The following is a 27,494-nucleotide window of genomic DNA, read 5'->3' as shown; positions in this document are numbered from 1 at the left end:
ATTTTAGAAAGTTTTATTTATGTTATTAGAGAGTATTTTGGATTAAAACAACTGAATTACACATTAAATGAGTTGCATTTTTTAGAAGTAAAAAGATTTTTGCATGTTTTTCTTAGAACTTTCAAACATTCACAAAAATGAAGAATCATACTGTGACTCTCAATATAGCCACCATCTAGACTCAGTAGTTGCTAGCATTTTGCCATAGTGTTTTACTTGCTCTCCTTTTTGGGGGTGGGAGTGTGAGAAGCATTTTAAAGTAAATCCTGGTAGCATGTCATCTCATCACAACGCTTTCATATCAGTATTCATCTCTAGGAAATAATTTGTTTGCATAATTACAATACAATCATCACACTAAACAAAATAAAAAACCCTTTACTATCATTTTTGAACTCAGTTTGTATTCAGATTTCTCTACTTGTTTCTCTGAAAAGCATTTTTTGCAGTTAGTGTGTTAAAAAACATTGATGAGATCTGCACAAAAGCATTTAATGTCTTTTAAGGTTTAAGAATATAATTCCATTTTTCTACTTTATTTTCTAAATGAAGAAGATTATATTGATAATCAGACTATTTCACTATTGAATATAAAATCGAGACATACACAGAAGATTCCAATATAAATGAATTATTACAGTGGTTGCAGTTACTAAGTTCTGTATCTCTAACATAAGGAATTATGGATATCTTCTGATAGTGCTTTCTTTTAGAATAATGCATGAATGATAGAATGAAGAACTAATGCAGTATGAGTTAATTGCTATATGAAATTTCTGGTGACACATAACAAAGACATGTGTGGTCTGACTCCCTAACATGCAATTGAGAAAGAGAATGCATAGGCTTAGAAACAGATTTTGATTGGAAGTGAGGTCATTGTAGCTAAAAGGCCTTTCAATGTAAGTATCTCTTTCAGCTTTATTTTTTTAAATAAAAAATAAAATAATGGAATTAAAATAATGTGTACTGTGCTCACAAATTTAAATGACAAAATATCTGCTCAGTGTTTTGTATAGTATCAACCCCTTTAATAGATACCAGGTATGCTAGTTTTTTCCATTTTCCTACTGATTATTCTGAGAGTTCTTTACAGAGAGAAAGTAGTTCCTGCTACATATGGTCTGTGTATATAATGTGCATATGTGTTATGCCAGAAGATCCATCAAAGGATAAACACTCTACAGAAAACTCCAATGTATTGCCAGGAATAAGTGCATATGGAGATAAACATTGAGATTTCTGACTTACTCCATCTTGAACCATGTTTCTATTAGGAATTAGATTTGTTCTCATATTGCCATTTAAATTCATTTATGCCCCTTCTTTGTTTATAAACTCAGATAAAGTTAGAGAGGATATCTTCCTTTTGGAGTCTGAGAGCACATTTAAATTTTCTTTTCATAAGATAAAATGTACAGGATAACCTAGGGTAAACCACAATGATAGCTTTCTTGTTTGTAGATTTTTCTTTCTAATACATTTTTTAATTGGCTTAATATTTAATGATTAATAGAGTTACACCTCAAAGTGTGTGGTATTTTCCTTCTTACTGCTCATAGTTGTGTTTTGTCTGTTCTTCTTTTCACACTCCTAAGTTCACCAGCTACTTTTATTTGAACTTTTCTTGCAGATTTGCCATGAATAAACATAAAGGTGGGACAATGGCCTGCTATTTTCACCATAATCCTAAGAGTCCAGTGGTGTAGCTCAGTAATAGAGTGCTTGCTCAGCATGAGAGATGCCCTGGGTCAGATCCCTAGCACTGCCTGCGGCCCCCCCCCAACAAAAAAAACCACACACATAAATAATAAATACAAATAAAAAAAATCAAGATCTGTAACTTGCTGTAATAAAACTGTCATGGGAAAAAAAGAAAACAAAACCTCAGCCTATATTTGCTGTGTGTTGGTACTGCCTTTTGCTAATTGTATAAAATCACTTAAGCACTGTCCTTAGTTAAACCTTCCCTTTTCATAAATGATTGTTCAAGCAGGCTCAGGCTGGATAGAAGTGAAAGTGTGTTGATATATACTGCTTAGCATTAGAAAAGGTTGTGGCAATAAAGCAACTTTCAAAGATTTAGACAACTTTTAGCAAAAGATCAAATCCTGCAGAAAGAAGGGTAGGATGTGGTTGTTGTTGAACTAGGTGGCTTCCTGATTTCAAAGTTAGAATGTCCAGCAGATGATTTCAAAACATATTTTACTTAAGTGAACCTCCACCAGCCAGCACGGAGTTTTTGGAGTCTTAGTTCAGGCTTGGGAGGAAGATCAGATTCAGGTATGAGCCTAACTCTGAGGGCTGTGCATACTCTAGAACTCTACTTAGCATTATCTTACTTGTGGTTGATTAGGTTACAGAACAACCTGGCAAAATAATGGAGGGCAGGACCCAGCAAGAATTCCAGCCAATGACCCAGTGGCTCAGGCAATAGTTCAGGGTTTACCTTTTGCAGACATGCTGGGTTGTGTAGAGATGACATGGATAGGTGTAAATTCCACCTCTGTGAGACATGTCCTTGCAGAGAGACTCAGCTGCTGCTCAGCCCACTGTCTCTTTCAAGAAGCTTGGAACACTAGGACCATCAAACCTGTACATGGGCCAGGTACTGTTGCGCACACCTGTAATCCCAGAGGCTTGGGAGGCTGAGACAGGAGGATCACAAGTCCAAAGCCAGTCTCGGCAACTTGGCAAGGTCCTAAGCAACTTAGTGACACCCTGTCTCAAAATAAAAAAATTTAAAAAGGGCTGTAGATGTGACTCTGGTTGGGCATCCCTGGTATAAAAACAAAACCCTGTACATGGGAAGTCAATCCTGTGGCAGTGGAGAAAGAAAAGGCAGAAAAAATAAGGTGGCAAATGATAGGGAACATAAAATATGAAGATTATAGTCATCTGTCACACCATTATATTTTACTGTTTCAACTGATGCTTTAGGAATATACATTTAAGCAGAATTCTTATATGTACTTTTTGCCTGCATTTTTAAAAAAGGTTTGGACAAAGAGGAGGCTAATTCTATTTTATATATTACATGCTGCTTTTTTTATTGCATATTTTATGGTTTTCTCTAACCTAAACACAGAAAAAGAAAGTATAGTTTATAGAGACACACAATGTTGTAATAAAAGAGCACAATAAGGTAATGTAGTAGAAGATGTTAAACACTGAAAAGAAGTATATAACCCTGTCTTTTAAAATCAAAATGGAACAAGTTGATAAAGAAATACACATTCTGTTATTAGCCTGTACACAGAATGGACTAGTGGGAAATAATGTTGCATTTTTCTCACAGGACAAACTGCAAAATCATTTTGATCTTTTAGTTCAAGAGTGAATGCACTTTAGAGATTTGGTTTATGAAGGTTTAAGTCCTTTGGGTTTTGATTTAAAATTTTCAAAAGGACACATGTCACAGTAATAGAGTGACAGATCCTCCATCTTAAAAGAGAGTAATTTTACATCTCTCTCCTTCCTTCCCCTCTTTTTTAATGGCTCAGACTGAATTAGATTTTTTAAATAAAATACATTAAACACAATGAAACATGTGGAATTACAATACCATAATGTATTCATTACCCAGCTTTTATTTTGATTTAACTTCTTCAGAATTTTTTGGACTTTAGTAAATTAAACAAATGAATAATTACAAAGTTGAAGTACCTGATACTCCTTTCCAACTCTGTTTACCACCCCTTTCCTAGAAAACTTAATATCTATCATTCTCTCCACATTTGATTATAGATATATAACTATGTGAGAAAAATATAAAATATCTATTGTAGATCTCTGCAAATTTTTCCCAGTCATAAGGATAGTATACTGCAGGTATATTTGTGAAATTGTTTCAGTCACTAGTATGTATTATACCCACTTTGCTTAATTGCCTTTTGGTAAATAAAATTCTTGTTGTTCTCTTTAAGCACATATGTGATTATTCCCTAGCTAGGGTTAGAATTTTCAAGCTAGAGTATGAACATGTCCAGTTTTAGTGGTTTCACCAAACTATTTTTCAAAGCTATTGTACTGTTGTACTTTCACCAGCACTGTATGATTGTTCTTGCCAACTCTTGATTTTTTCAGAGTCGTTAACTTCTGCCAACCCCAAGGAAATAAATTGGATCTCACTGTAGTTTGTATTTAACTTTCTGTGATGCCCTGTCCTTTCCTCTTTTTCCCCCTTATTTTACTGGCCTAACAAAACCACTAGTGCATGTAAAAGCACTTGAGTTAACTTTGTTTTGTTTTTGTTTTAAAAGGGAATGTTTCCATGAAATTTGACAGTTTACTATACGTGTTTGGTAGCCACCTTTTTTAAAGGAAATTAATTATCTTCTAAGTCTAAATTGCCAAACTATCATGAAAGTCATTAAAAAAATTATGTTAAAAGTTATAGCCAGGCATAGTGGTACACGCCTGTAATCCCAATGGCTTGGGAGGCTGAGGCAAGAGCCAGCTTTAGCAATGGCAAGGTACTAAGCAACTCAATGAAACCTTGTCTCTAAACAAAATATACACACAAAAAAATAGTACCGGAGAATATAACTTGGTGGTTGAATGCCCCTGAGTTCAATCCCTGGTACCCCATACCCCAAAAAAGTTATAAAACATTTTTTTCCATGTCTTATGACAAATGACTTTCTTCTTCTCCTTAAATTTTTTGAAATGGTTAATTATATTAGCAGATTTTTAAGTGTTAAATCATCTTTGGATTCTGGAATAAACTTTACTTAACATATACAAACCCTATGGTTATCTACATATCTATAGGTTATCTACATATCTACATCTATACACATTGCTGGATTCAATTTACTTGCATTTTATTTAGGAGCTGTCACTTACATTCTTAAATAAGATTGGTGATTTTCTCTCTCTCTCTCTCTCTCTCTCTCTCTCTCTCTCTCTCTCTCTCTCTCTCTCTCTCTCGTAACATGGTTATGTTGGTTTCTTACAAAGGTAACCAAATAAGCTTACAGAGACATTTAAGATGAGAGTGGAGGCATTAGAGTGAAAGCAGATTAAGGGAAGAGAATACCTTTAGACTTTAAGCCAAGTGTGCATATTCACCTATTAAGGAGTATGAATGGAAAGTATAACTCTTGAACCTGCAGTAGTGGAAAAGGGGGACCACAATCTGTTCAGCTCAGTTTGGGTTCATTCATTATCTGACACTCCCGGGACCTGCTCTGATTCTTCTGCGTATGCTCATGGTTTCCCTCCTATGCTGTTATTGTTTTGGAATGATGAGTTCATGATCAGTGAGTCTAACTTGAGAGAATCCTGCATGGCTACACTGTGAGGGCTAGGCACATAGACAAGGAAGGGTTATGGGAATATCATGAATTCAGTACCATGGTTTATATTAATTTCTCCTCTTGTTGAGATCTCAGAATTGAGTCTAATTTTCCATACCAAGCGTTTGTGATTTATATGTTTGAGGTTATGATTTCTTAAGAGACTCTTTTTATTTTACTTATTTTCTAATTTGGAGGCTAAATTAAAACTGACCTGCTTCCTTTTCTCTGAAGTGCAAAAAGGTAGATTATTGATTTTTCCTGGTATACCGTTCTTTTGATGTGGAGATCTTTAAGAGCTCTAGCTTTATGGGTGGATATCACTTCTAATTCATTGCCTCAGTCAAGGCCAAGGGTTTCTGTTTCCTAGTAGTGTTTAAAATCTTGTCCCCAGAGTCTTTGATACAATCTGCTGCCAGGGCAGCCTATCACATGATTTGCAGTTTTCTTTTAGCTCAGTGATGTATCTAAAAGTTCATTTTTTTATATTGTATCGAGCACATTGTAGGGTTTTTAGTGATTTTTACCATTCTTCCTCTTGGGGACAACACAGAATTCTCTGGAAATTTGGAAAGTGTGATGATGATGATGGCCACCTGTTCTTAGCCTGGTGGAAAAAGGCTATGACAGAGAAAAAGCATTTTCATTGACCTACAATTGCTATGTTTAGTTGCTTTATGCATATTTATATGTTATATTGAGGTACTTTGTTGCTTTACAAGTGGTACTTGATGTACTTTTTCAGATAAGCTTTTTAAAATTTGCATATTCTTCAGCAATTATAAGGAGTCTAGGTTTAATACCTTTTGGAGTTTATCAGTATTGTTTTGTGGCCTCTCTTCTACTTTTAGTGGGAAATCATAAATTTTTGTTTGCTTGTTTCTAACTGGAGACTACTCTAAGAAGATGAGAAATATTTTTATTATTCATAAATTTAATGGTATTTGAATAAATTCTGTGCTACTTTTCTAATCTTTATAGGGGGAGGAAGTATGTCAAGGTCTGATTATTTTGCATTTAAGAACTAGAATTGAAAAGGTCTTAGAGAGCCTTTATGGAGATTGAGATCTCAGAGGAGTTATGGAACTTGATGAAGACCAAGTTAACTGGTGGGCATCAAAATCAGGAAGAGACCTGGTTAGCAGAGGCCATATATCAGGTCCTCACCCATGTCATTGTTATGCTTTATCAGAAGAGGGAACAGTGTTGGCCTGATTTATATCTTGTTTCTGTTTTTTTCTCCAGGATAGATTAAAACCTCTCTTTTAAGAAGAGTATGTCAGTAGAGTACATATTTATATTCTTACCTGAATACTTACTAACTCACATAAGTATAATTACTAGTCTGTGAATTTATGCCAGGTGGAAGTTCCCTCTTCCTCTTGGTTAATGAACATGTCATTGTCTTGCAGGAGATTAGAAAGTGCATCAGATGAACTGAGAGTGGCTCTACTACAGTCAAGTGTATCATTTTGGTGTCCCTTGAAGGCAGGCATCATGCAGTCCATGGTATCACAGAATACTTGGTATTCTGTGAATGCTTGTGAATGTGTGAATGAATAAATGAAGTGCACAATGAGGATGAATAGCCTGTGTGCCCCTTCAGAATTTAGGTTTGGCAGAATTGTTATGACTTCCCTCACAGATAGGATGAGGTAGACTTCTTAGATTTGGAACTCTCTTCTCTGTAGAGCAGCCCTTGAGCCCTGCCCCCAGTCATCCTGAGATGTAGTGATTAGAGGACGAACAGGGCTCCATTGTGGATTTTTTGCCATGGAAGACAATTTAATTTTCTATCTTATCTGTATTTTTGTTTCTTGGGCAGGGTAAAATTTGATAACTTCTTATAGCAGAAATTTTTAACTGTAGTAAGTTGAATTTTAGAGTAATCTTTTTAAAAAAATATTTACTGTTTTTTATCTGAATATATTTTTGTTTTCCCCTAAATTTTTTATAATAAACATTGCTTTTCTAAAGAGGAAAAGAAAATCATTTCTAATCTTTTAACTTTTTAAAATTTTTCTTTTTTAGTTATATATGACAGTAGAATGTATTTTGACATATCCTACCATTTCTAATCTTAACTAGATAAACGATACAAATTTGCCATTTTATACATTGTTCATCCTTTCTCCCTTTTGTATTCTGTTTTTCTCCAGTAATATGAAAAGTCACCCTACTTTATTATTTAATTTAGTGGGTTTTGAATCAGCATATTTTAAATTTATTTTGAAAATTGTCACAGTTTAATATGTTTTGCTTGTTTACCCAGTAATAAGAGAAATTTACATATATTTACATTCTGCTCCCTGAGTTCAAGATCTTAATAGTATCTTTAGTAATTTTTTTGGTCCCAGATTATTATTAATATTTTTATAGGTATAACTTCTTTTAAGGATTATTGTGGATATCTGTTTTATAGTCATGTGAAAACAGTCATATGCCTTGTAGGTTTCCATGCTTGCTGCCAGTGTTTTTGCTCTATTGTACATGTGCTTTTGTTGTTTTAGTTTTTTCTTTACTTTTCTCATGACTTATTTTTATGGGTATTTTCCTTAGAAGGTAAACACTTATGATGTTATTTTCTGCACTCTGCATGTCTGGTACTGTTCTTTTTGTCCTCATGTGAAAACATCAGGGTAGATGAATGTGGGGCATTTCGGATCTCAGACATTTTCTCCACAAAGTAGAGAATCTGATTGTGTGGGTCCTGTCCTTAGGAATTCTATATCAAAAGCTTATAGTTGTTCTGTTCTCTCTCTTACATATGTGATTCAGTTGTATTCTGTTTAATTGTTTCTCTATACTCCTAACATTTTCTTACCCTGAGATTCCAATATCATATCAAGCTATATTTTAATTGTTTTTAATTAACTTTGTTTTGTAATTTATATAAACTTAAACCAGGAAGCTGAAGTCTTTTTCCTTAAGCAATAACTTCTCTTTATTTGGAGCTGTGTTTCTTCAGCTCTGCTTTAGTCTTTCTTGGATTCCCAGTAGGACTCAAGTTTTTCCTATGTATACATCTTTTTCTTTTGTTCTTGTCATCTCTGACCCTCTTTTCTGAGTGCTAGATGAATTTATTAAGTCTTCTATCTGCCATTTCCATTTTCTGGAATTTTTATATGTTATTGCCTGTGTTGCTGCTTTTAATTCAGAAATTGTTTTTCAATTTGTTCGTGTAGGCACAATGATGACTTTCAAAGATATTTATTACTTAATCCTCAGAACCTCTGAGTAACCTACCTTACGTGGCCAAGGGGACTTTTCACATGTGATTCTGTTAAGAGTTTTGAGAAGGAGAGATCAGCCTGGATTATCCAAGTGGGATTAGTGTAATCACAGTGTTCCTTAAGAATGGAAGAGCGAGGCAGCAGAGTCCATGCAAGAGTGATGCGCTGAGAGAAAGACTTGACTGGAATTACTGGCTTCTGATGGTAGAAGGAGCCACAAACCAAGGAATGAGGGCAGTCTGTAGACATAAGAAAAGAGTCTTCTGTAGAGCCCCTGGAAAGGAACATAGCCTTGCCAGCACCCTGGTTTGATTCCACTTTTTACTTCTGATGTCCAGAACTATAAGAATAAAATTGTATGTTCAGCTGCTAAGTGTATAGCATTTTATTATAGTGGCAATATGAAAGTAATTCAATCTCCATTTAGTTTTTACTAGAATTTTTGTTATCTCAATATGACTAATTTTATTTTTAATTCTAGTACCCTAAGAAAGCACATTAAGAATACAAATCATAAATATTCTATAATTTAATCTTTCTTTTTTCACCTCTCTTCTTCTTCCATAAGTCTGCTATAGTGGGAGGTGCTGGGTATCGAACCCAGGTACATGTGCATCTGAGGCAAGCATTCTACTGCTTAGCTATATCCCCAGACAAGATTTTAATTCCTAGTACATTTTTCTGTTCCTTGAGTATTCAGTTGGTAATTTTCATGAAATGCAGAGTTCTTACCCAGAATCCTCTTTGTATAGAATTTTAAATCTAAAATAGACTTTATATATCACTGAGTCTGTTTTCCTCATTTCACAGAAGATAAAACTGAGTTTCAAAAATAATGTTTTATCACTATAATATAGTCTAGTATTTATGGTGTCAGGACTCAGTTTCTTTCTTTCTTACTTTTTTCTTGTACCAGGGTTTGAAGGGGCGCTTAACCACTGAACCACATCCCCGGCCCTTTTTTAATATTTTATCTGGAGATAGAGTCTCATTGAGTTACTTAGGACCTTGATAAGTTGTTGAGGCTGGCTTTGAACTCGTGATCCTCCTGCCACAGCCTCCCAAGCCTCTGGGATTACAGGCGTGCACCACTGTACCCAGCTCAGCACTCAGTTTATGAGAGAACAAGAATGGGTAGAACTGAGTCACATGTTGTCTGCTGATTTAGAACCTGAAATCCCATTGGGGAAAATCATCAGTTTTAAATATCTTAGCATATTATGTCTCAAAATAATATTTTTTTAACTTTTTACTTCATTATCCTTAACTGTATAAGTTTAAATAAATAGAAAAAAAACATAGTTTTTATGTTTGGAAAAGGTTAAGAAATTGCACATATCCCTTCTTGATTTAGTAATTGGTTTTCAGAAATTGGAATGCTGTGAAAATCACATCAGCTTGATATTTGACTTAAAAAAACTCTTTGTCCAGAGAAAGTACATGCTTATAGGGACTAATAGAAAAAAATAGTTGTACATTTATATTTATACTTTCCATATATTCTTTGAAGAAAGAAAACTTGGAAATTATGAACATTTTTGTAGTTGTACTTAACGTATTAATGTATCTAACATTTCTTTAGCATTAAATCCATCTGACAGTTGCTATTATACAACAATGAAACAGTATTTGTATATTTAATCTTCACTTGAATAGGATTTCTAACCCAGTGGAGGAGGATTAACTGAGAAATCAGTGGAATATAAATTAGAAAATATTTGGCTATAAAGGAGAAACAAAATCAAAACTCAAAGGAGAACTTGAGATTGTGGGGGACCTTTGTTTTTTAAGAGAAGGCACAGCCTTAATCTGGAATGTTCGTAGGAAAGAGTAGTAATGGAGGGAGGAGAAAGGGAAGAAAAAGAGAGGGATGATAATGGGAAAGAAACTGAAGACAAAAGAGAAAGGAAATAATTGATAGAACAGACTCTTGAAATGGTAGGAAGCAATGAGATTAGAGCACGTGGGTGGCAAAAAGCACATGTTCTCTATTGTCCTGGAAAAGGGGTGAAAGAGTTGTGTATTAAATGGGTAATTTTTTGTGGGGGGGGGGAAGTGTTCCAATCTGATAGTTTCAATTTACCTCTGGAAACTGTTGATGAAAAGAGGGAGAGGGACTCAAAAGTTTGAGAATATTAGGTAGTTTAGTGATTGTGCAGAATATATAGAGTAATAATTAGGGGGAAACCATATCGTCACATGGCATAGATTACCAGTTGAGGAGAGACATGGTAAACTTGTACTGGCATCAACCTCTAAATGTGTGAATTTTCTCCAGGCTCTCTCAGAAGCCTTAGTACCTGTGGAAGTTACAACAAACTTGGATTTGTCCAAGACTGGTGTTATTCAAATATATTGTTTTGGAAGCACAGTGTGACAAAGAAGTTATAAAACCCTCTGTTCCCTTTTCTAATAGTTCCAAAATTCATGAAGCTCTAAAATTAAAGCTTTATTGTCATGAGCCATTCATGGGTTGCATGTGGGTCACCATGCATGGAAGCCTAGTGGATAGAAATATCTGGTGTCTCTGGGATGACCAGTGGACATTTTCTCTGGTCAATTGCCCAGAAACAGTGTGAATTTTTATCCCGCTCTGCCATGGCCCACACAGCACCTGAGGTAGGTGTGACCTGCCAAGATGTCAATCAACCTGCTGACTGCAAGACATCATGAAGTAAGACTTCACCCTTGAAACCTTATTCCTGCCTTTGATTTACCCTCTAAATAAACCACCAGAGCCATCTTTTCTTCGTCTAGTTCTAGCACCCATGTGGACTAGATCTATCAGGGGCTTTGCTTTTGTAAATATATTTCTGAATATTTGTGTTTTGTTATTCATTAATTATTTCAGACTTTAAGTTTTAGTTTTAACTGCCCAATGAGACGTTGGTTATCACCCCCATTAGTTTATGATAACTCATTTGGTAGCAAAACTCTGAAATAATTTACCTGAGGCTATTTATAGCCTTCACTTATCAAATTTAATATATATTCTTATGTTTTGCCTCACAAATCAATATGTGTGATTATGGAGTGCTGCCTCAGCCTCTACTGGGGATGCTATACATGAAATATGCACATATAACTGTTCTTAAAACCAGAAAAATTCTGAATTGTGAAAGACATCTGGCCCCAATTTCTTCAAGAAGGGACTGTGTTCCTGTGTTAGCAATAAAGAAGGTGAAATGAATTATTATGGAATTTAAGCTGGACAAGAAAAAAGGAGAAGGTGGGAAGGGTATTTCATTGGGAAAAGTAGAAGGGTCAAGGAAATAGATAATTTCAGAGAATCAAGGTTCTTCTGGGTGTGGTGATGCACACCTGTAATCCCAGTGGCTCAGGAGGCTGAGACAGGAGGATTATAAATTCAAAGCTAGCCTCAGCAACTTAGGGAGGCCCTAAGCAACTTAGTGAGATCCGCTTCAAAATAAAAAATAAAAAGGCCTGGGGATGTGACTCAGTGGTTGAGCACCCCTGGGTTCAATCCCTAGTACCAAAACAAAAACAAAACAAACAAACAAAAAACCTAAGTACTGGAGTTCCAGTGAGATAATTTGAAGAATAGGAAATCATAATGAGCAATTAGAATGTCACAAGTATTTTCAAAGGGAGTCAATTCTGGATGGTTGCAGGGTATGACTATCACTGTGGGCAGCTGAGCTGTAACAGAAGAAAAGGTCATTAGAAATGAGGTCAAGAAAATGAAAGGCAAGAAAATTAGATTACCCAGAATAATGACAAGATATAGGGTAGATATATACTATAAGCCAAGCTCTCTGATATCTAATGGGTGAGACACCGTGAAAGGTACATGAGATACTATGAGGAGCAAGACAATGTCCTCACTTTGCCCCTGGAGCATGACCTCTTTAATGAATGGAAAAGTAAAGAGGTCAATAATTATACAGCATGTTATGTATAATGGTAGAAGTGTGATCTCAAACTAGTAAAGTCTAGATGAGGAAAGAGACTTTATATGTCTGGACATGTCCAAAGACTAGCCACTTAGATGTTTTGAAATTTTCCATGTTTTGTAAACATGAAATGCATAACCTATGAATATTCAGTAGAATATTTTATCAAAATAGTAGTTAAAACTGTCATATTTGCTAGGTAATTTACTAGAAGCAAAGCAAAAAAAAAAGGTAGAATGTGCAGTATCTTCAAGAAATATTTTCTATATTTAGAAGTCTCAGACAAACTTAAGGTTTCAGGCAGAATGATTTTTTCTAGGAGATGTGTAATTTTCTGGTTTCTTCTCTGTTACCTTTTGTTTTCTAATTTTGTTTTAGTTTTATTGACTACCCTTGTTATTCTATTTTAGACTATCTCAATCCCTTCTGGATTCAAGTGAGAGTATAAATAATAAGCAAATATATTCTGATCACTGATGCTGAAAAATAAGTTAACATGTTGTAAAGTTTTGTCACTCCACATTTGAAAAGATATACTTCATCTAATCTAAATATATTCTACTTCTTGTAGAGTAGTGTCAAATATCAACTGCTCCTTGGAGGTTACATTAGGTCCTCCAAAAAGAAGAAGTTCTCTAGTATCATAGGTTGGTTGATGAATGCTATTCTGGGGCTGAGGAGTCTTGGGGGTAAGCTTTGCTGACCACAGGAATGTTGAGCAGCAAATGCTGGCTTTGGCCAGAGAACCTTTGATGCATAGTGACCTCTTTGAAATGTTGGAACTGATGGTGCTTGTGGAAACCTGCATTACCAAATGTCCATCACAGATTGAACATACTATGTGAGAATAGAAATGTAGAATAATAGGACAATGATACCCTATATATAAACCACCTCTGTTTACAGATTCCCTAAATAACAGATGAAAATAGATTTTACTATGGCAAATAGTTCAATTGCAATGTTCTGAAAAAATTTTGTCTGTCTCGTGTATTTTAAGCAAGATTTCTGGGCCATGTGGCTTTTCTAGTAGACTTCAATGAAATGCAACCACCAAGCAGAGACCTTGTCATTTATTTAACTCCAACTGTCTTTAATCTTGAGGACTGCGAGAAACCTTAGGGTATGAGTATAATCACAGGATGTTATGCAGGATCAGATTTTCAAATTCTTTGCTTTTGTTTTCTGCTGCATGTACCAGAGCAGTCTCATGTTATCTGTACATCTTTAAATTTGGATCTGTGGTTTCTTTTTTCTCTTTTCATCATCTTTCCTCCTTTCTCTTTTAGTTCACAGCCATGAATCAACCACAGTGCTTCTACAATGAGTCTATCGCCTTCTTCTATAACCGGAGTGGAAAGTATCTTGCCACAGAATGGAACACGGTCAGCAAGCTGGTGATGGGACTTGGGATCACAGTTTGTATCTTCATCATGTTGGCCAACCTACTGGTCATGGTGGCAATATACGTCAACCGTCGCTTCCATTTTCCTATTTATTACTTAATGGCCAATTTGGCTGCTGCAGACTTCTTTGCTGGGTTGGCCTACTTCTATCTAATGTTCAACACGGGCCCCAATACTCGGAGACTGACCGTTAGCACATGGCTCCTCCGTCAGGGCCTCATTGACACCAGCCTGACAGCATCTGTAGCCAACTTACTGGCTATTGCAATCGAGAGGCACATTACGGTTTTCCGCATGCAGCTCCATACACGGATGAGCAATCGGCGGGTGGTGGTGGTCATTGTGGTCATCTGGACTATGGCCATTGTTATGGGTGCTATACCCAGTGTGGGCTGGAACTGCATCTGTGATATTGATAATTGTTCCAACATGGCACCCCTCTACAGTGACTCTTATTTAGTCTTCTGGGCCATTTTCAATTTGGTGACCTTTGTAGTAATGGTGGTTCTCTATGCTCACATCTTTGGCTACGTTCGCCAGAGGACTATGAGAATGTCTCGGCACAGTTCTGGACCCCGTCGGAATCGGGACACTATGATGAGTCTTCTAAAGACTGTGGTCATTGTGCTTGGTAAGTTTTGCCTTGACTATAGCTTCCTTTATGGATATTCAATGTCTTAATATAAAACCACATTAGATTATAATAGCAGTAAATAACAATGTGAATATTCACCTGGTGCATGTGCAGGAATTATGAGGGGATGAGGTTAGCTCTATATCAAATGTCTGTGGCAAAATCAGCTTACCAGTATTTCTGCAGTTATAGAACTATCTAAAGTTCTGTGTCAGTGCTATAGGATAAATGATGATGATAGGGAAGATGTCACTGAAGAATTTGGTTATCTAGTATTGAAAGCACCACAATATGTAACCCATCAGATTCATTTAGCTTTTGAAGGATTTCTTAGAACCTAAATTATGGAACTTTGCCTCACAGTCTCTGTATTAAAAGATTTTCAGATAGAATGCTTTATGTAGTATGAATGGCTTTCATATATAGTTATTTTTATTAGTCTATTTTAACTAAGTTGTTATTTATATTCTATGATAATTATTACCTTATAGGCAAGTTTATCAAGGTTTCATATAGAGTTAATGAACAAAGATTGGAATTAATGACATGTTGTGTCAGTCACCCTCATGAACATTTTATGTTTTTAAAATTTATCTCTTTGTAGTAATGGATGTTAATTCATATATCTTGTTTGAAAGCCAATATTTTATTCTTTTTGTAGACTCAAATAACTTTTTGCCTTTAAATTTAAAGTATTAGTTTTCCTAGATGAAAAAGTCATGGTGATTATCAGGGATGTATGTTTTCATACACTTACCTTCTCAGAAAAGAATTGAAGAATATCTAGTGTGTTCTAGGCTCTTGCTGGCCTATGTTATTATTCCCACCTAAAGGACAGACACAAAACATTTCTTTTGCAGCTTTGAGTGCCCATTTTAAAGTTAACTTAATGAGAATTTGTTTAAATTAAATTATATATTCTCCATGGACTATATTCAGATTAATGTTTGATCATATTTTTAAAATATTTTTTAAAAACTTGAAGGGGTTGGGGATGTATATATCTCAGTAGTAGAACACTGGCCTCGTATGCACGAAGCCCTGGGTTTGATCTCTATGACTGCAAAACAATCACCTTTTAATTCATTTTTTTTCCCTACAGAAATTCAGTGAGTTTCTATAATCCCTTTTGCTCTTTAGAAAGCAGGGAATGTAACCTGGGATTTTAACCAAGGAAATGTAACTGGGGATTATGTGGTTCTTCTGAAATTCTGGGAGATAAAGCCCTAATTATCATTAAGTGAATCAGCAATTTGGTTTGTGCGTTGACACATTCTGTTTTGGTTAGGGAAAATACATTACAGAGATCATCTCTGGCTGTATTGATTAGGACCTTTTGTAGACCTTTAAGAATGAGAACTAGGCCTTGGAATTGTTGGTATAACCAAAGCCGTGTCTAACCAACTGGGATACTTAGGCACTCTGTCCACTGGGGACCATAACATCTCAGATGTCAGATTGTCTTATTCTGTCCAGTTTCCCTGTATGTTTAATTATCAATAAGATTTTGAGCATCTCTGTGCCACAGAGCTTATTTTCCATGATACAAATGAAAAACACCTTAGTTACCACAGATATTATTTTTGTATGAAGTTAAGTAACATGAGACATTTTACTTCTGTATTAACTCTAATGTTTACTTGCTAATGGTCTAAATGTTTGATGGACACTTTTCATATGCATGTGCTTTTTATGACATCAATTGCTGCTTCTAGTTTATAGAACCACCAGCGGTAAATGACTGCTGAATTTGGACTATGAACCTGCCAAGTTCTTGTTTTAATTTTGACCTTTGAGTAATGTCTGGCATAGTTTGTTTTGCAATATAATTAATGATTCATGTAAACTTAACTTTTGTGCCTCATTGGGTTGTTTTGCAAGTTGAGATAATTATTTTGAGTGCACTGTAGTGCACTGTACTTTCAGTGTACTTCTGCCCTAATCACACTTTCTACACCTGCCACCACTGCACAAACCCAAACCTGAAAATAGCAGAAATAATATTGCCCTCTGAGATATTAAACTTTGTAATAGACTCTAGAATGCAGTTAACCTCTTCTGGAATTAAGAACATTATTTCTACAGCTGTGAAAAAGAAGAAGTTTTAATGGAAAACTCCACGTGAGGTGAAGAAATTTGACAGGGCAAGGTGGGAATGTGATTGTAATATAGGAAGCAGCAATTCAATAAACTGAGAAAAACAGTGAGAATGGGAGAATGGGCAGGATGTGGATGGGAGTGGTTGGAAAGCTTAGAATAGGGATTCCCCAATCCTAAGCAGCCGGGCTGTTTGTCAAGGTGATGCTTAAGGCCATTCCATTCACTTAGTGTAGTACTCCTTGCTTGGGTTGTGTCTGTCCCCATTGTTATATGGTGAAGACGGGCTTGTAGATACAAGAGTTCTGTTCTACGCAAAGCTCAGCTCAGTGTAAACTTGTCTATTTACAATCTTGCTTGTCCCCCCCACACCCACATACCACCACCACTTTGGCTTGAGGTTTCTAATGTCTAATATCTTCTCTGCTGGATTGTCAGCTTTGTCAAGGCTGACAGGGATTGTAATGCTTTGTTGTCTGTGTTCTCACATTGCTGGCATAAATAGGTTATCAGTACATAATTGTTGAATGAATGGATGTGGTGTTAGAATCAAGTTTCTGAGTCTTCAGAACTGAAGACCAGAGAGAGCCATAGTGAATTCACTTTGGTAAATGCCACTTTATTCAACTGTACGGGAGCCAGACCTGACTAGACCTTTATTACCTGTGCCTTCTATTCAAAACTCAGCAGCTTGGAGAATGGCTACAGTGCATGCTCAGTAAACAATACATTTGTTTCACTTTCATTTATTCTGGGATTGATTATGGTTTGATTAACCATGCGGAAAGCCTTCAGTTTCCACTATTACTATGTCAGAATGACCTTTAAGACCTGTTCAGTTTTCATGATCAAGAGAAGGGTTTGTTGGACTACAACTGAATTCCTAGGAGTCAACTTAAAAATAAAAGCATCTTTGAGATTTATACTTATAATACCAGTTGGTAAACATGAGGATAAGTTGCTTTTGAATGAATACTGAATCTTAATAATTTTGTCAAGTAGTTAAGTAGCATTATCATGTGCCCAGTACAATTCTACATTACATATTAGTAATTGTAAATAAAACCCCTATGGAGTGTAGGTACCATTGTTGATTTGTCATCCTTATTTTCCAGGTGGTAAAAATTGAGGTACAGAGAGGCTAGGTAACTTGCCCAAGGCCACACTACTAGTAGGTATAGGAAATGGGATTCAAATTCAGGCACTTGGGGTCCAGAACCTATGTGTTTTCACTCCATGCTATCTTGGTTCTCTAGAATAAAAACAACCACCGCATGCTGCATTTTGTAATAAAGTTTGAACAGCAGTATGCCATTATGTTGAAACATGGTGATCCCATTAGTTTCCATCAATACCGCCTGGCCCTGCATGCTGTTTCCACAAGCTGAGAAAGCTTTAAGGATCATTCCTTTCTCTTCTTTCACCGCTGATGACGCTCAGGGCTCTCATTTCATTTGCCTTTTTCTATTGTCTGGTGTTGTAGCACCAGTAACTGACAGCTTCTCACTGGGGGAGTGTTCTGGAAAGGTGTAATTCACTTGAGGTTCATCATCCAGTGTGAGGTCATGGCGCCCCTCCCCAGGCTTGACTTCTTTCCCTACTTGACATTTTACCAAGAATTCCTTTTGAGTCTGTTCCACAGTTGAAACAGTGGAAGTCAAGCTGTTCTTCCTTATTTGACCACAGGCTGTCTTGAGTTTTAAGTCCTTTCCTTTCTGACTCTTTTCTTTATGGTGATACTTCTATTGGGGAACATTAGAAAAGAGGAAAACTAGGATTTGGCAAGAGAAAATAGAGTGAAGAGGATTTTGCTTTTAAGCCACAGCAGGTACACAAAGTAAAATAAATGCAGGTGGGGCTTCTCTCTTCGTGGAAGAAGAGGGAGACACTCGTTTTCTGGTCTGATCTGTTTAGGCTGGAACTGACCACCTCTGAAGCTAAATTACTCTTTATTACCTGGTACCCTGTGCCAGTCAGTACTCAGCCTGGTTCTTCATGTGTTGTTTGTATCTTGCACCAAGGAAAGTTGCATTTTTCCCCTTCTATATTGAAACTCCCAGGTTAAGAGAGGGTAAGTAATTTGTCCAAGATCATTCTGTTTGTAAGTGACAGAACTGGAATGGTGCAGACCATGACCTTCAGCCACAGGATTTTGACTCTTTGGTACTTCTATTTCCAGTTTATTTCAACAAATATGATGTTGCGAGCTAATTATGTGCTAAGGGGTAAAAAGATGGATAAGTAAAATTCTTTGCAAAGCTTCTGTTGTAGTAGAGGAGACTAAGAAAGTACTGCAAAGGAGTTGGGTCCGTGTGCTTACAGAGGCAGTATTACATATTCTTGATGGGATGTGGAGGAGCTTGTCATTTTATAGTGTGGGATTGAAGGAGAAGGTAGGCAACAGCATGAGCAATGATTTTTACCTCTGAGGAATTGAAAGAAGTCAAGTGTTAAGTCAGGGTATGCTGGATGGGGTTTTGACTAGAAGTCTTCATAGCACACTAAATAATATAGGCTTCAGCCTGTAGGTGACAGAGCTGATGAAAGATTCCTCAAGATGAACCAAAACCAAATTCTTTACAGGTGGAGAGGTTATGTGATGAATCATCAAACTAAGACACTTTTGATAGTGAAAATAGACACTAACTGTTTGGGATGCTGGTAAAACAGACATAAACCAAGACTGTTTTGAGCAACCCTCCTTCTAGGCTTTGCTTTCTGTTTAGTTGTTTGTGTATATTCTTTCTGATACTTTTGGCTTTTCAAACACAGAGCTCAACACCGGGCTTCTTCAACTTTGAAAAAGTGATAAAGAAGAACTTTTTATAAGGCAAGTGATTTAGAATTTCATTCTGTCTACCTCCTTTATCATACAGATGAAGAAACTGAATCTCCCAACTTAAGAAATGTGGGTGTGAGTTAGCGCATGACCCTAGTCAGAATGCAGGTTTCCTAACTTCCAAGAAGGCACTGATTTGCTGCAACAGTGTCTCCATCTTGTTCATCCCAGTCTCACTTTCCATCCCTTTCTCTCTTGTGAGCATCACCATGTATTTATATACAGGATTTGGCGTAACACTATAGAGTTAACTGGCTACTAAAGAAAGGGTCTTCTTGAATTTGGCCTCTTTATAGCTGGTAGTAGCTATAATGGAGCATTGACAAAAAGACATCTGAAACTTAATTGCTTGCAGATTAGATAGCTTTTACACTTACTAGCATCATTGCCTTCCTTATTAACTTCAGTGTATTACTGTTTTTTACTCAAGTTTTTAAATTAAGTGCAGGCTTTATCTTGTGGGGTGTGTGTGTGTGTGTGTGTGTGTGTGTGTGTTTTCTCACATGCGTTGAGGCAGGATGCCTCTGGGATTATTACTGTGGCATTAACTATCTGGGTGATTCACTGCAAGTTACTTTCTCTGTGTATCTTTATATGTGGGATGAAGTTGACCAATTTGATTTCCAAGATTATCTGGGGTCGTATTTATTATTCTATAAATAAAGTTAAAGTCAGTAACTCCATGGGCCAACCATACAGAGCTTTCTAGTGGAAAACTTAGAAATGGACTTGGGGCAAAAACAAAAGTCTGTGGTTGCTCTTTGCATAAATGGTACATCACCTTCTTTAATAATTTGCTTTTAGATGCACTAATCCCATTGTAGAGTGTGCTATATTTATTGAGGGATGTCTCAAAGAAGTGAATTTCGGGGGTACTTTCTTGTGGAGAGCCATGTGGCAGGAAGGGAAGGCTTCCCAATTGGCCTTGTTACTAGGGGACAGGAGTTGACACAGAGTGTTTTTATTCTCTGGCCACAGGGACCAAGCTACACATCCTGTTGCTCTGACAAGGAATTAAAGCCATCCAAGTCTCCTCAGGTCTCAGTGCCATCCTGTGAAGGACTCTTTGAGGAAGAACCTGTGGGAATATTCATGAGAGCCTTGATTGTTTGGCCAGCCAGTAGGCTGGCTTGGCCCTGTGGGTGGTGGCCAGGAGACTCACCCTGCAGAAGTCCCAGGATATTGCCCAGACCTCAATCCCCAGGCTCAGGTCAAAAAAGAAAACAGCTTTCAGACACCAGCTCTTTATACCCTTTTGTTGCCCATCTCCATTCAAATATTTAACTCAGAAGAAACTTCTAAACAGAAATAAAAACCACAAAACCACATGAACCTAACAGAGTTCCTTGTGAGGTGAGGCCCCTGAGGAGCCAGAACATGAAGTTCTTTCTCATTTTAGGTTAATGGAGAATGATTAAGACCTTGTTTAGCAGAAGCTCTGAATATTACAGTTATTTGTCTTTGTCACTAAGGGAATAAAAGAAAGATTCCTTAACTGTGGTGACTGCTGAGAATCACTATTGCCAAGAGATTGAGAACTTAGATTTGGAGTAAGATAGGCCATTCAAATCTTGGCCCCCTGACTTACTAACTCCATAATCCTGAGGAAAATTATTCTCTGAGCCTCAGTTTTGAATTAATAAAATAAGGCTGGCAGGACTCTTCTCCTCAAGTGGTTATGAGCATTAGACAAACTATGGATATAAAGCACATAGTTCAGGGTCTGACTTGCAGAGAACACTTCCTAAACACAAACAAGGAATACCATTACTGTTAGGTCTGCCCTCATGAACAACTTTCCCTCTTTCTCTCTGACACACATCCATACCTATCCACACTCCAAATGCACTATTATATGCAACATAATGGTTCAAAATAGTTTATTTCGTGTACAAATGGTGCTGCTTCATTTCTCTGACATAGTACAAAAATACTATTGAGTCTTAGCAGCTGAACTTCAATAGCAGGTTATACATTTTATTCTGAGTGGCCATTGCTTTTCCATAGATGTGTCTGTACCTCAGTGTTGCCTATATTTGTTGAGCCCCAGCCCTATGTCTGAAAAGTCTTATTAGCATCACAGGAATTGGCAGTTTTGACTTAACTCTCTGCAGATGATTAAATGGTGTGGACTACTAAAATGAATTTTGGAACAGAGCAGGCCATTTTATCAATATCTATTAGAAAGTCATTAGCTCCTTCAGATATATCTGCAATACTTAAGGTACAGCTAGTAACCCACAAATTATTTAGGGTACTGTTCTCTTTTCTTTTCTCATGTCTGGAATATATGAAAAAAATATCCCATGGGTAGAATCATGAGACCTTACTGCTGTCCTCCACCTGGTCTAGCTTCATAGTGTGACCACCTATGAATCTGTTAGGCTAAATTTCATTACCATTAACCTAAGAAGAAAAGGGATGTAAGCTGCTTCTAATCTCCCTCTACTGCCTCATGAACCTCACTGTGGACATATCATGAAGGCAAGGCTTTATCACCTAGCACCTAGCACAGAGTCTCACACTTGGCAAACTTTCTGTGTTTATTGAATGACTAAATGAAATATGCTTCTTATTCTGGATTGGCAGTTTTTCAGGTTGTCTAATTACAATAGAAATTTACTGGTATTACCTAAAATCCAGTGTTGTTTTATAGTTTTGTTCAAAGGATATTTGTTATGAGATGGTTATAATAAAGCAGTTCCTCATCCTATCATGATTAAGTTCTGGTATGAACTTTGTATGATAGTTTCTTAACAAGCACATACTAAATATCTGCTAGGTCCTTGTTAAGAAGTAGGGATACAGAGGTCAATGAAAATATGGGCCCTGTTCTCAAGAATATCTCTTCTTAGTGGATGAAAATATATAACATAAGTCAACACAATACAACATGGAACATAGGTACAATATAACATAAAATATGCAAGGTGTGGGTCAGTGGAATGCTGTATTATTAAGGCAATGTCTGGAAAAGAGTTGAAAGTGAAAATGGCATGGGAATTAATATCTTAGATGGTGTGTAGGGGTGTGCCAAGAGAACCCAAGCCAAGAAATTATTCTTTACACAGAGAGTGAAATTTTCAATCACTTCCCTGTATTGCAATTATCATATCACTTATGTATGATAGTAACCTTTGTTAGGCATGCAAATCAAAGTTTAAATTCCTGGCAGTGGGAATCTTTAATAATCTTTCATAATTGTCACATTATATTTGCTTATAGTTTTTTGCCTATATTTTGCACTGGCATAATATCCATTTTTTAATTGACCAAAGATAGTAGATTAACATCATCAAATTAGTTATGAAATAAATAGATTTTCAGTGATTACTAACCTATAAGGAATGGGATGAAATTTCTGTATGTGCAAATCAATGTCCTTGGAAAATAAGAAAATCTCTGAGGGACTTGATTATTTCCAGGAGAAGTTGACACCTGTATTTGAAGCATGATGGAAATATAATTTTCTATGGTGTTTTATAGTCTATATTGGTCTAGAGCAGCGGGAGATTTCAGAATGCCTGTAAATGGTTATTGTTACATTTAGAAATGTACAATTCTATTTTCAGGGGTTTATATTCTTTGGCCTCTAAGGATCTTAATTCCCAGATATAGATGGACTAAATAAGAACAAATAGAGGATACTCAAACACATATACCCGAGTTGCCAAACTCAGCACATAAAAATTATCACCTAAGCCATATTATATGGTTGTATATTACTTAACAAGAGGGATACATTCTGAGGAATGTGTCATTCAGCAGTTTCATCATTGTACAAACAGAATTACACAAACTGAGACAGCTATGGCATCTAAGGCACATCTTATGGGGCCATGATTGTATATGCAGTTTATTGTCAACTGAAACATTGTTATGTGGCATATGACTGAACTAAAAGACAGTATTGGTTGTTTATATGAAATTCAAATTTAGCTGGGCATCCTGTGTTTTATTTGGCAACCCTAGCATGCATGCATGTACTCATGTACACATGGAGTATTGATTGAGAGAAAAAGCATTTTGGATGGCAATTAACATACACTATCTTCCTTGTCTTTCAAGATTCCATATTATCCTGTATATATAGTGCTTAGGAATTTCACTCACTATCTTTAATTTTTATTGTGAGTTGTCTGGAAATAAATAAAAGGTACTACACAACTTATAGAATCTTATATTTGTTTCTCAGAAATTATGCTTGCCTATGAAATGGATAATGTTGTGTTCCTCTAGGTCAAAACTGAATGCTTTTATTACATATTCTTTTTCATGCTTTGAAAAAGCATTTTAGTGTGATTTGTTTTTTCATATAAGTAAACGATTTTGTTCTTGTTTGTACCTTTCTTCCCTCTTATTTGAGGTCTAAACTATAAAGGCCTCCACCCCAGAGAAGCTACCTTTTATTCCTGTTAGTAAGGCTGATAGTGTCTAGACAGAATGTGGTCATGGCTCTACCTGAACTCTGGCAGGTTTCCTCACACAATAGAGGACTTATTGTGATGATCCAAAGCAAATATGAACTTCTAATGGGGTGACACAGCAATAACAGGGTCTTTTTGAAGAGTGGGATTTAATCTGGCCTTGGGAGAGTGGAAATTCATGGCTTCACCTATTTATCCTGCCAGGCAGACTTTTGTTTACACAGAGAACACTGCATTTTAAGTAGGGCTTTCCATGAGTTCATTCTCAATGGGCATTTCTGCACTTCAGAAAGCTTCTCTTTATGTGGCAGGCGTGAATCCATTCGCTGGAGTTATTTTCCTCTCTCTTGGGAGAGAGAAGATAGCCCGTAGGAGTCTAGCCTTAAAGGACCTACAGAAGAAATCCATGAAAAAGTCCAGAAGCTTTTGCTGAAGCCAGCAAGCAATTTACCCTTTTACACTGAAGGGATTTGCTCTGTAACCTTGCTGAGCACGTGGGTTCTTTTGTGTATTGGTCCAGTTCCAGAGGAAAAGCCAAGCTATAAATCGAGGAGCTGGAATCAGTGAGTTTGTCAACGAAAGCAGAAGCAGCCGTATTTAGACATCCTTTAAGAAGTGTGTATGTGATCATAAAATGGTCAAATAAACTTTTTGTAGAGATTAGAACACTAGCTTTATTTAATTTGGCAAATTCTTGTGTTTTGGAGGAGAAGTGAAGATGTTTTAATTAAAAACAATTTCTGAGGCACTATGCATATAGAGTGTTTACAACTAATACATGACAGCAGTTTAGAGGAAGATACTGTAAACCAAATTTGTTTAATAAGTCTAATACATGAGATAATAATGTCTTTAATGAAATTTCCTAATATTTTAGTACAATCTAATTAGTTCTAATTATCATTTTTATTTATAATCTAATTATCATTTCAACAAGAAGTCTGTCACTAAAGCTTTCATAGATTTTTTTTCATTGTATTGATTTTATTTTTTTTAAAATACACAACAGTGGAATGCATTACAATTTTTAAAAATTTTATATTTGTTTTAATTAGTTATATATGACAGTAGAATGCACTTATATACTTTGATATATCATACATAGATGGAATATAATTTCTCATTTTTCTGAGTATACATATTGTAGAATCACATTGGTCATACAGTCACATACATACATAAAGTAATAATGACTGTTTCATTCTACTATTTTTCTTATCCCCCCATCTCCTGCCTTCCCCTCCTTTCACTTCCCTCTACCTAATCTAAGGTAATGCTATTCTTTTTTTTTTGCATTACAATTCTTATTACACATATATACCACAATTTTTCATATCTCTATATATAAAGTAGGTTGATACTCAATTCATGTCTTCATACATGTACTTTGGATAATGATGTCCATTGGCTAACTTAGAATTATCTTCTCCAAAACCATTCATTTACCTGCAAATGCCATGATTTCATTCTCTTTTATTGCTGAGTAAAATTCCATTGTGTATATATACCACATTTTTTTAATCCATTCATCCACTGAGGGCATCTAGGTTGGCTCCATAGTTTAGCTATTGTGAATTGTGCTGCTATAAACATTGATGTGGCTGTTTCCCTGTAGTATGCTGTTTTTAAATCCTTTGGGTATAATCAGAGGAGAGGGGTAGCTGAGTCCAAAGGAGGTTCCATTCCCAGATTTCCACATTGGCTGGACCAATTTGCAGTCCCACCAGCAATGTATGAGTGTACCTTTTTCCCCCACAACCTCTCCAACACTTATTGTTGTTTGTGTTCATTAATAGCTGCCATTCTGACTGGAGTGAGATGATATCTTACTTTTGATTTGCATTTCTGGGCTTTCATAAATTTAAACCCTAACATTAAAGTTAGAAATAGGAACAGAAAGTACAATCTAATTTAAAAGTATTGATCTGTCTTTAGTATATTACCTAACAAATGATTTATTGTTTTAAGTTCAATATTTGTTTGTATTTTCAATATTAGGTAGCTTATTGAAATCATGGGATATTTTGATAGATTGTTTTGATTAGACTTTGGGGCATTTTTGTACTATCTTTATAAACATTTGAATCAGAATTAGAGTAACATTGACTGACTTATTGACTTGTTGAAAATATTAATTTTACTTTAATCCTTTCAATAACTTAATATATAGTGCAGTTAAAATATTTTTAGTTTGTTATATTTTTCTTATTTAACTGAAATATTCTTATGTATCAAATACTTTTATGTAAACAATACAAAGAAGATAATTTTTTATCAGATCTTGAAGCATGAATTGTGACAACTAAAGCATCTGCCACTGTGAATGTTTATTTTTATTCTCTCTCATTTGCTTTCATGCTAAATTTATAAAAAATTTAGTTCTTCTTTTAAAACTTTAATATATAATAAACCTTTTTCTGTACAATTTGGCTGCTTTTAATTTCATCTTTAATTTTTCCTATCATTATTGACTTTTCCTGGGTCAATATTTTTAGTTTGAAGAGTTTTTAAAATTTTTTTTGATGATTATAGTTATCATTTAAGTTCTTACTAATAATCAGAACTCAGTAAATCTTACCTTTGTCCCAAATAGAGTTTAATTATAAACAAGAATCTTAAGATCTCTGAGTTTCAGTACTTCCATCTTCGAAATATACAAATTATTTTTATAAAGATCTTATGTGATAATGAACATAAAAGCTCTTTCTTTTTTTACAGAAAGTGCAACATGGTTGTAAGCTATGAATGCTTTTATAGCTACTGCATATAGTGAAGTAGCCTAAATTAAAAAAGAAAGAAAGAAAAGTTTGGAATGCTAAGTAGGAAATGTAGTATGAAAAGCCACTAACTATAGTCTAACTCCAGATTTGCTACTTTTGGTGGTTGTGACTTTGGACAGCCCACTTAACCTTTAGGATAAAATTCCTTATCTGCACCCTAAAGGCCTTTACCAGGTGTGGTCCAAGGACCACCAGCAACTGACTTATCAGGGATGCTTGTTAAACTGGCTGAATTTTGGGCTTCAGCACAGAGCTGCTGTAGCTGAATCTTTGTGTTGGCATCCAGGCTGCCATGCCTCAGTAATACAAGCCTCTAGCATGACAGTACTGAGTTTCTGGCTTTCTTTTAAATTACATGACATTCAGTTTGTCCTTGCTCAATTTTAAGTTTGACTTTTCACCTTTTCCACTGAGCATAATACAGTTTTGGGACCATTTGAGTATGGACACATGATCACTCCACTCATGTGTTTACACAATCCACTTTGCAGAAGAGCAGATTAGAGAGAAAGCTAGAGGGAGGGAGAGTTAAGGAGGACACCTAAAACAAGTCAGACAAAATTCTTAGCTCGAGTAGAGTTTGCTATCAAAGTAAGTTGATATTTTCATACTAAAATTGATATTTTCTCAAAATATTTGAGTTATATCACACTAGAAAAATTGCCACCTATAAATGCCTGAAAATGCATCTGACTTGTTATAAAGACACCTTCAGAAAGTATACTTGACTAAGAACACTTCATGTAGGTATCTGATTTTATGTTATTCTAAAGAGAAACTCCAAGAGAGGACATGGAGCAAATATTTATTTTTGCATTAATCTAATGACAATTGTGTGTGTTACATGTAGACCTTTGCAGAAAA

At 35.8% G+C, this 27,494-nt stretch overlaps 1 protein-coding gene across 6 annotated transcripts in view; it reads left to right on the top strand.

Annotated features, from left to right (window-relative positions):
- Window positions 1-27,494, top strand: part of Lpar1 (lysophosphatidic acid receptor 1) — a 139,550-nt gene that overhangs the window by 71,145 nt on the left and 40,911 nt on the right. For all 6 annotated transcript variants that reach the window (XM_040286152.2, XM_040286151.2, XM_040286149.2 and 3 more), the window contains one exon: window positions 13,737-14,484. In XM_040286152.2, the coding sequence (XP_040142086.1) occupies window positions 13,737-14,484 (748 nt within the window). The remainder of the gene's footprint in view (window positions 1-13,736; window positions 14,485-27,494) is intronic.

The sequence above is a fragment of the Ictidomys tridecemlineatus genome, chromosome 4, assembly GCF_052094955.1.
Source record: "Ictidomys tridecemlineatus isolate mIctTri1 chromosome 4, mIctTri1.hap1, whole genome shotgun sequence".
Lineage (NCBI taxonomy): Eukaryota > Metazoa > Chordata > Mammalia > Rodentia > Sciuridae > Ictidomys > Ictidomys tridecemlineatus.
The sequence above is the reverse complement of the archived record's forward strand: the minus strand, read 5'-3'. Positions and strand labels throughout refer to the sequence as shown.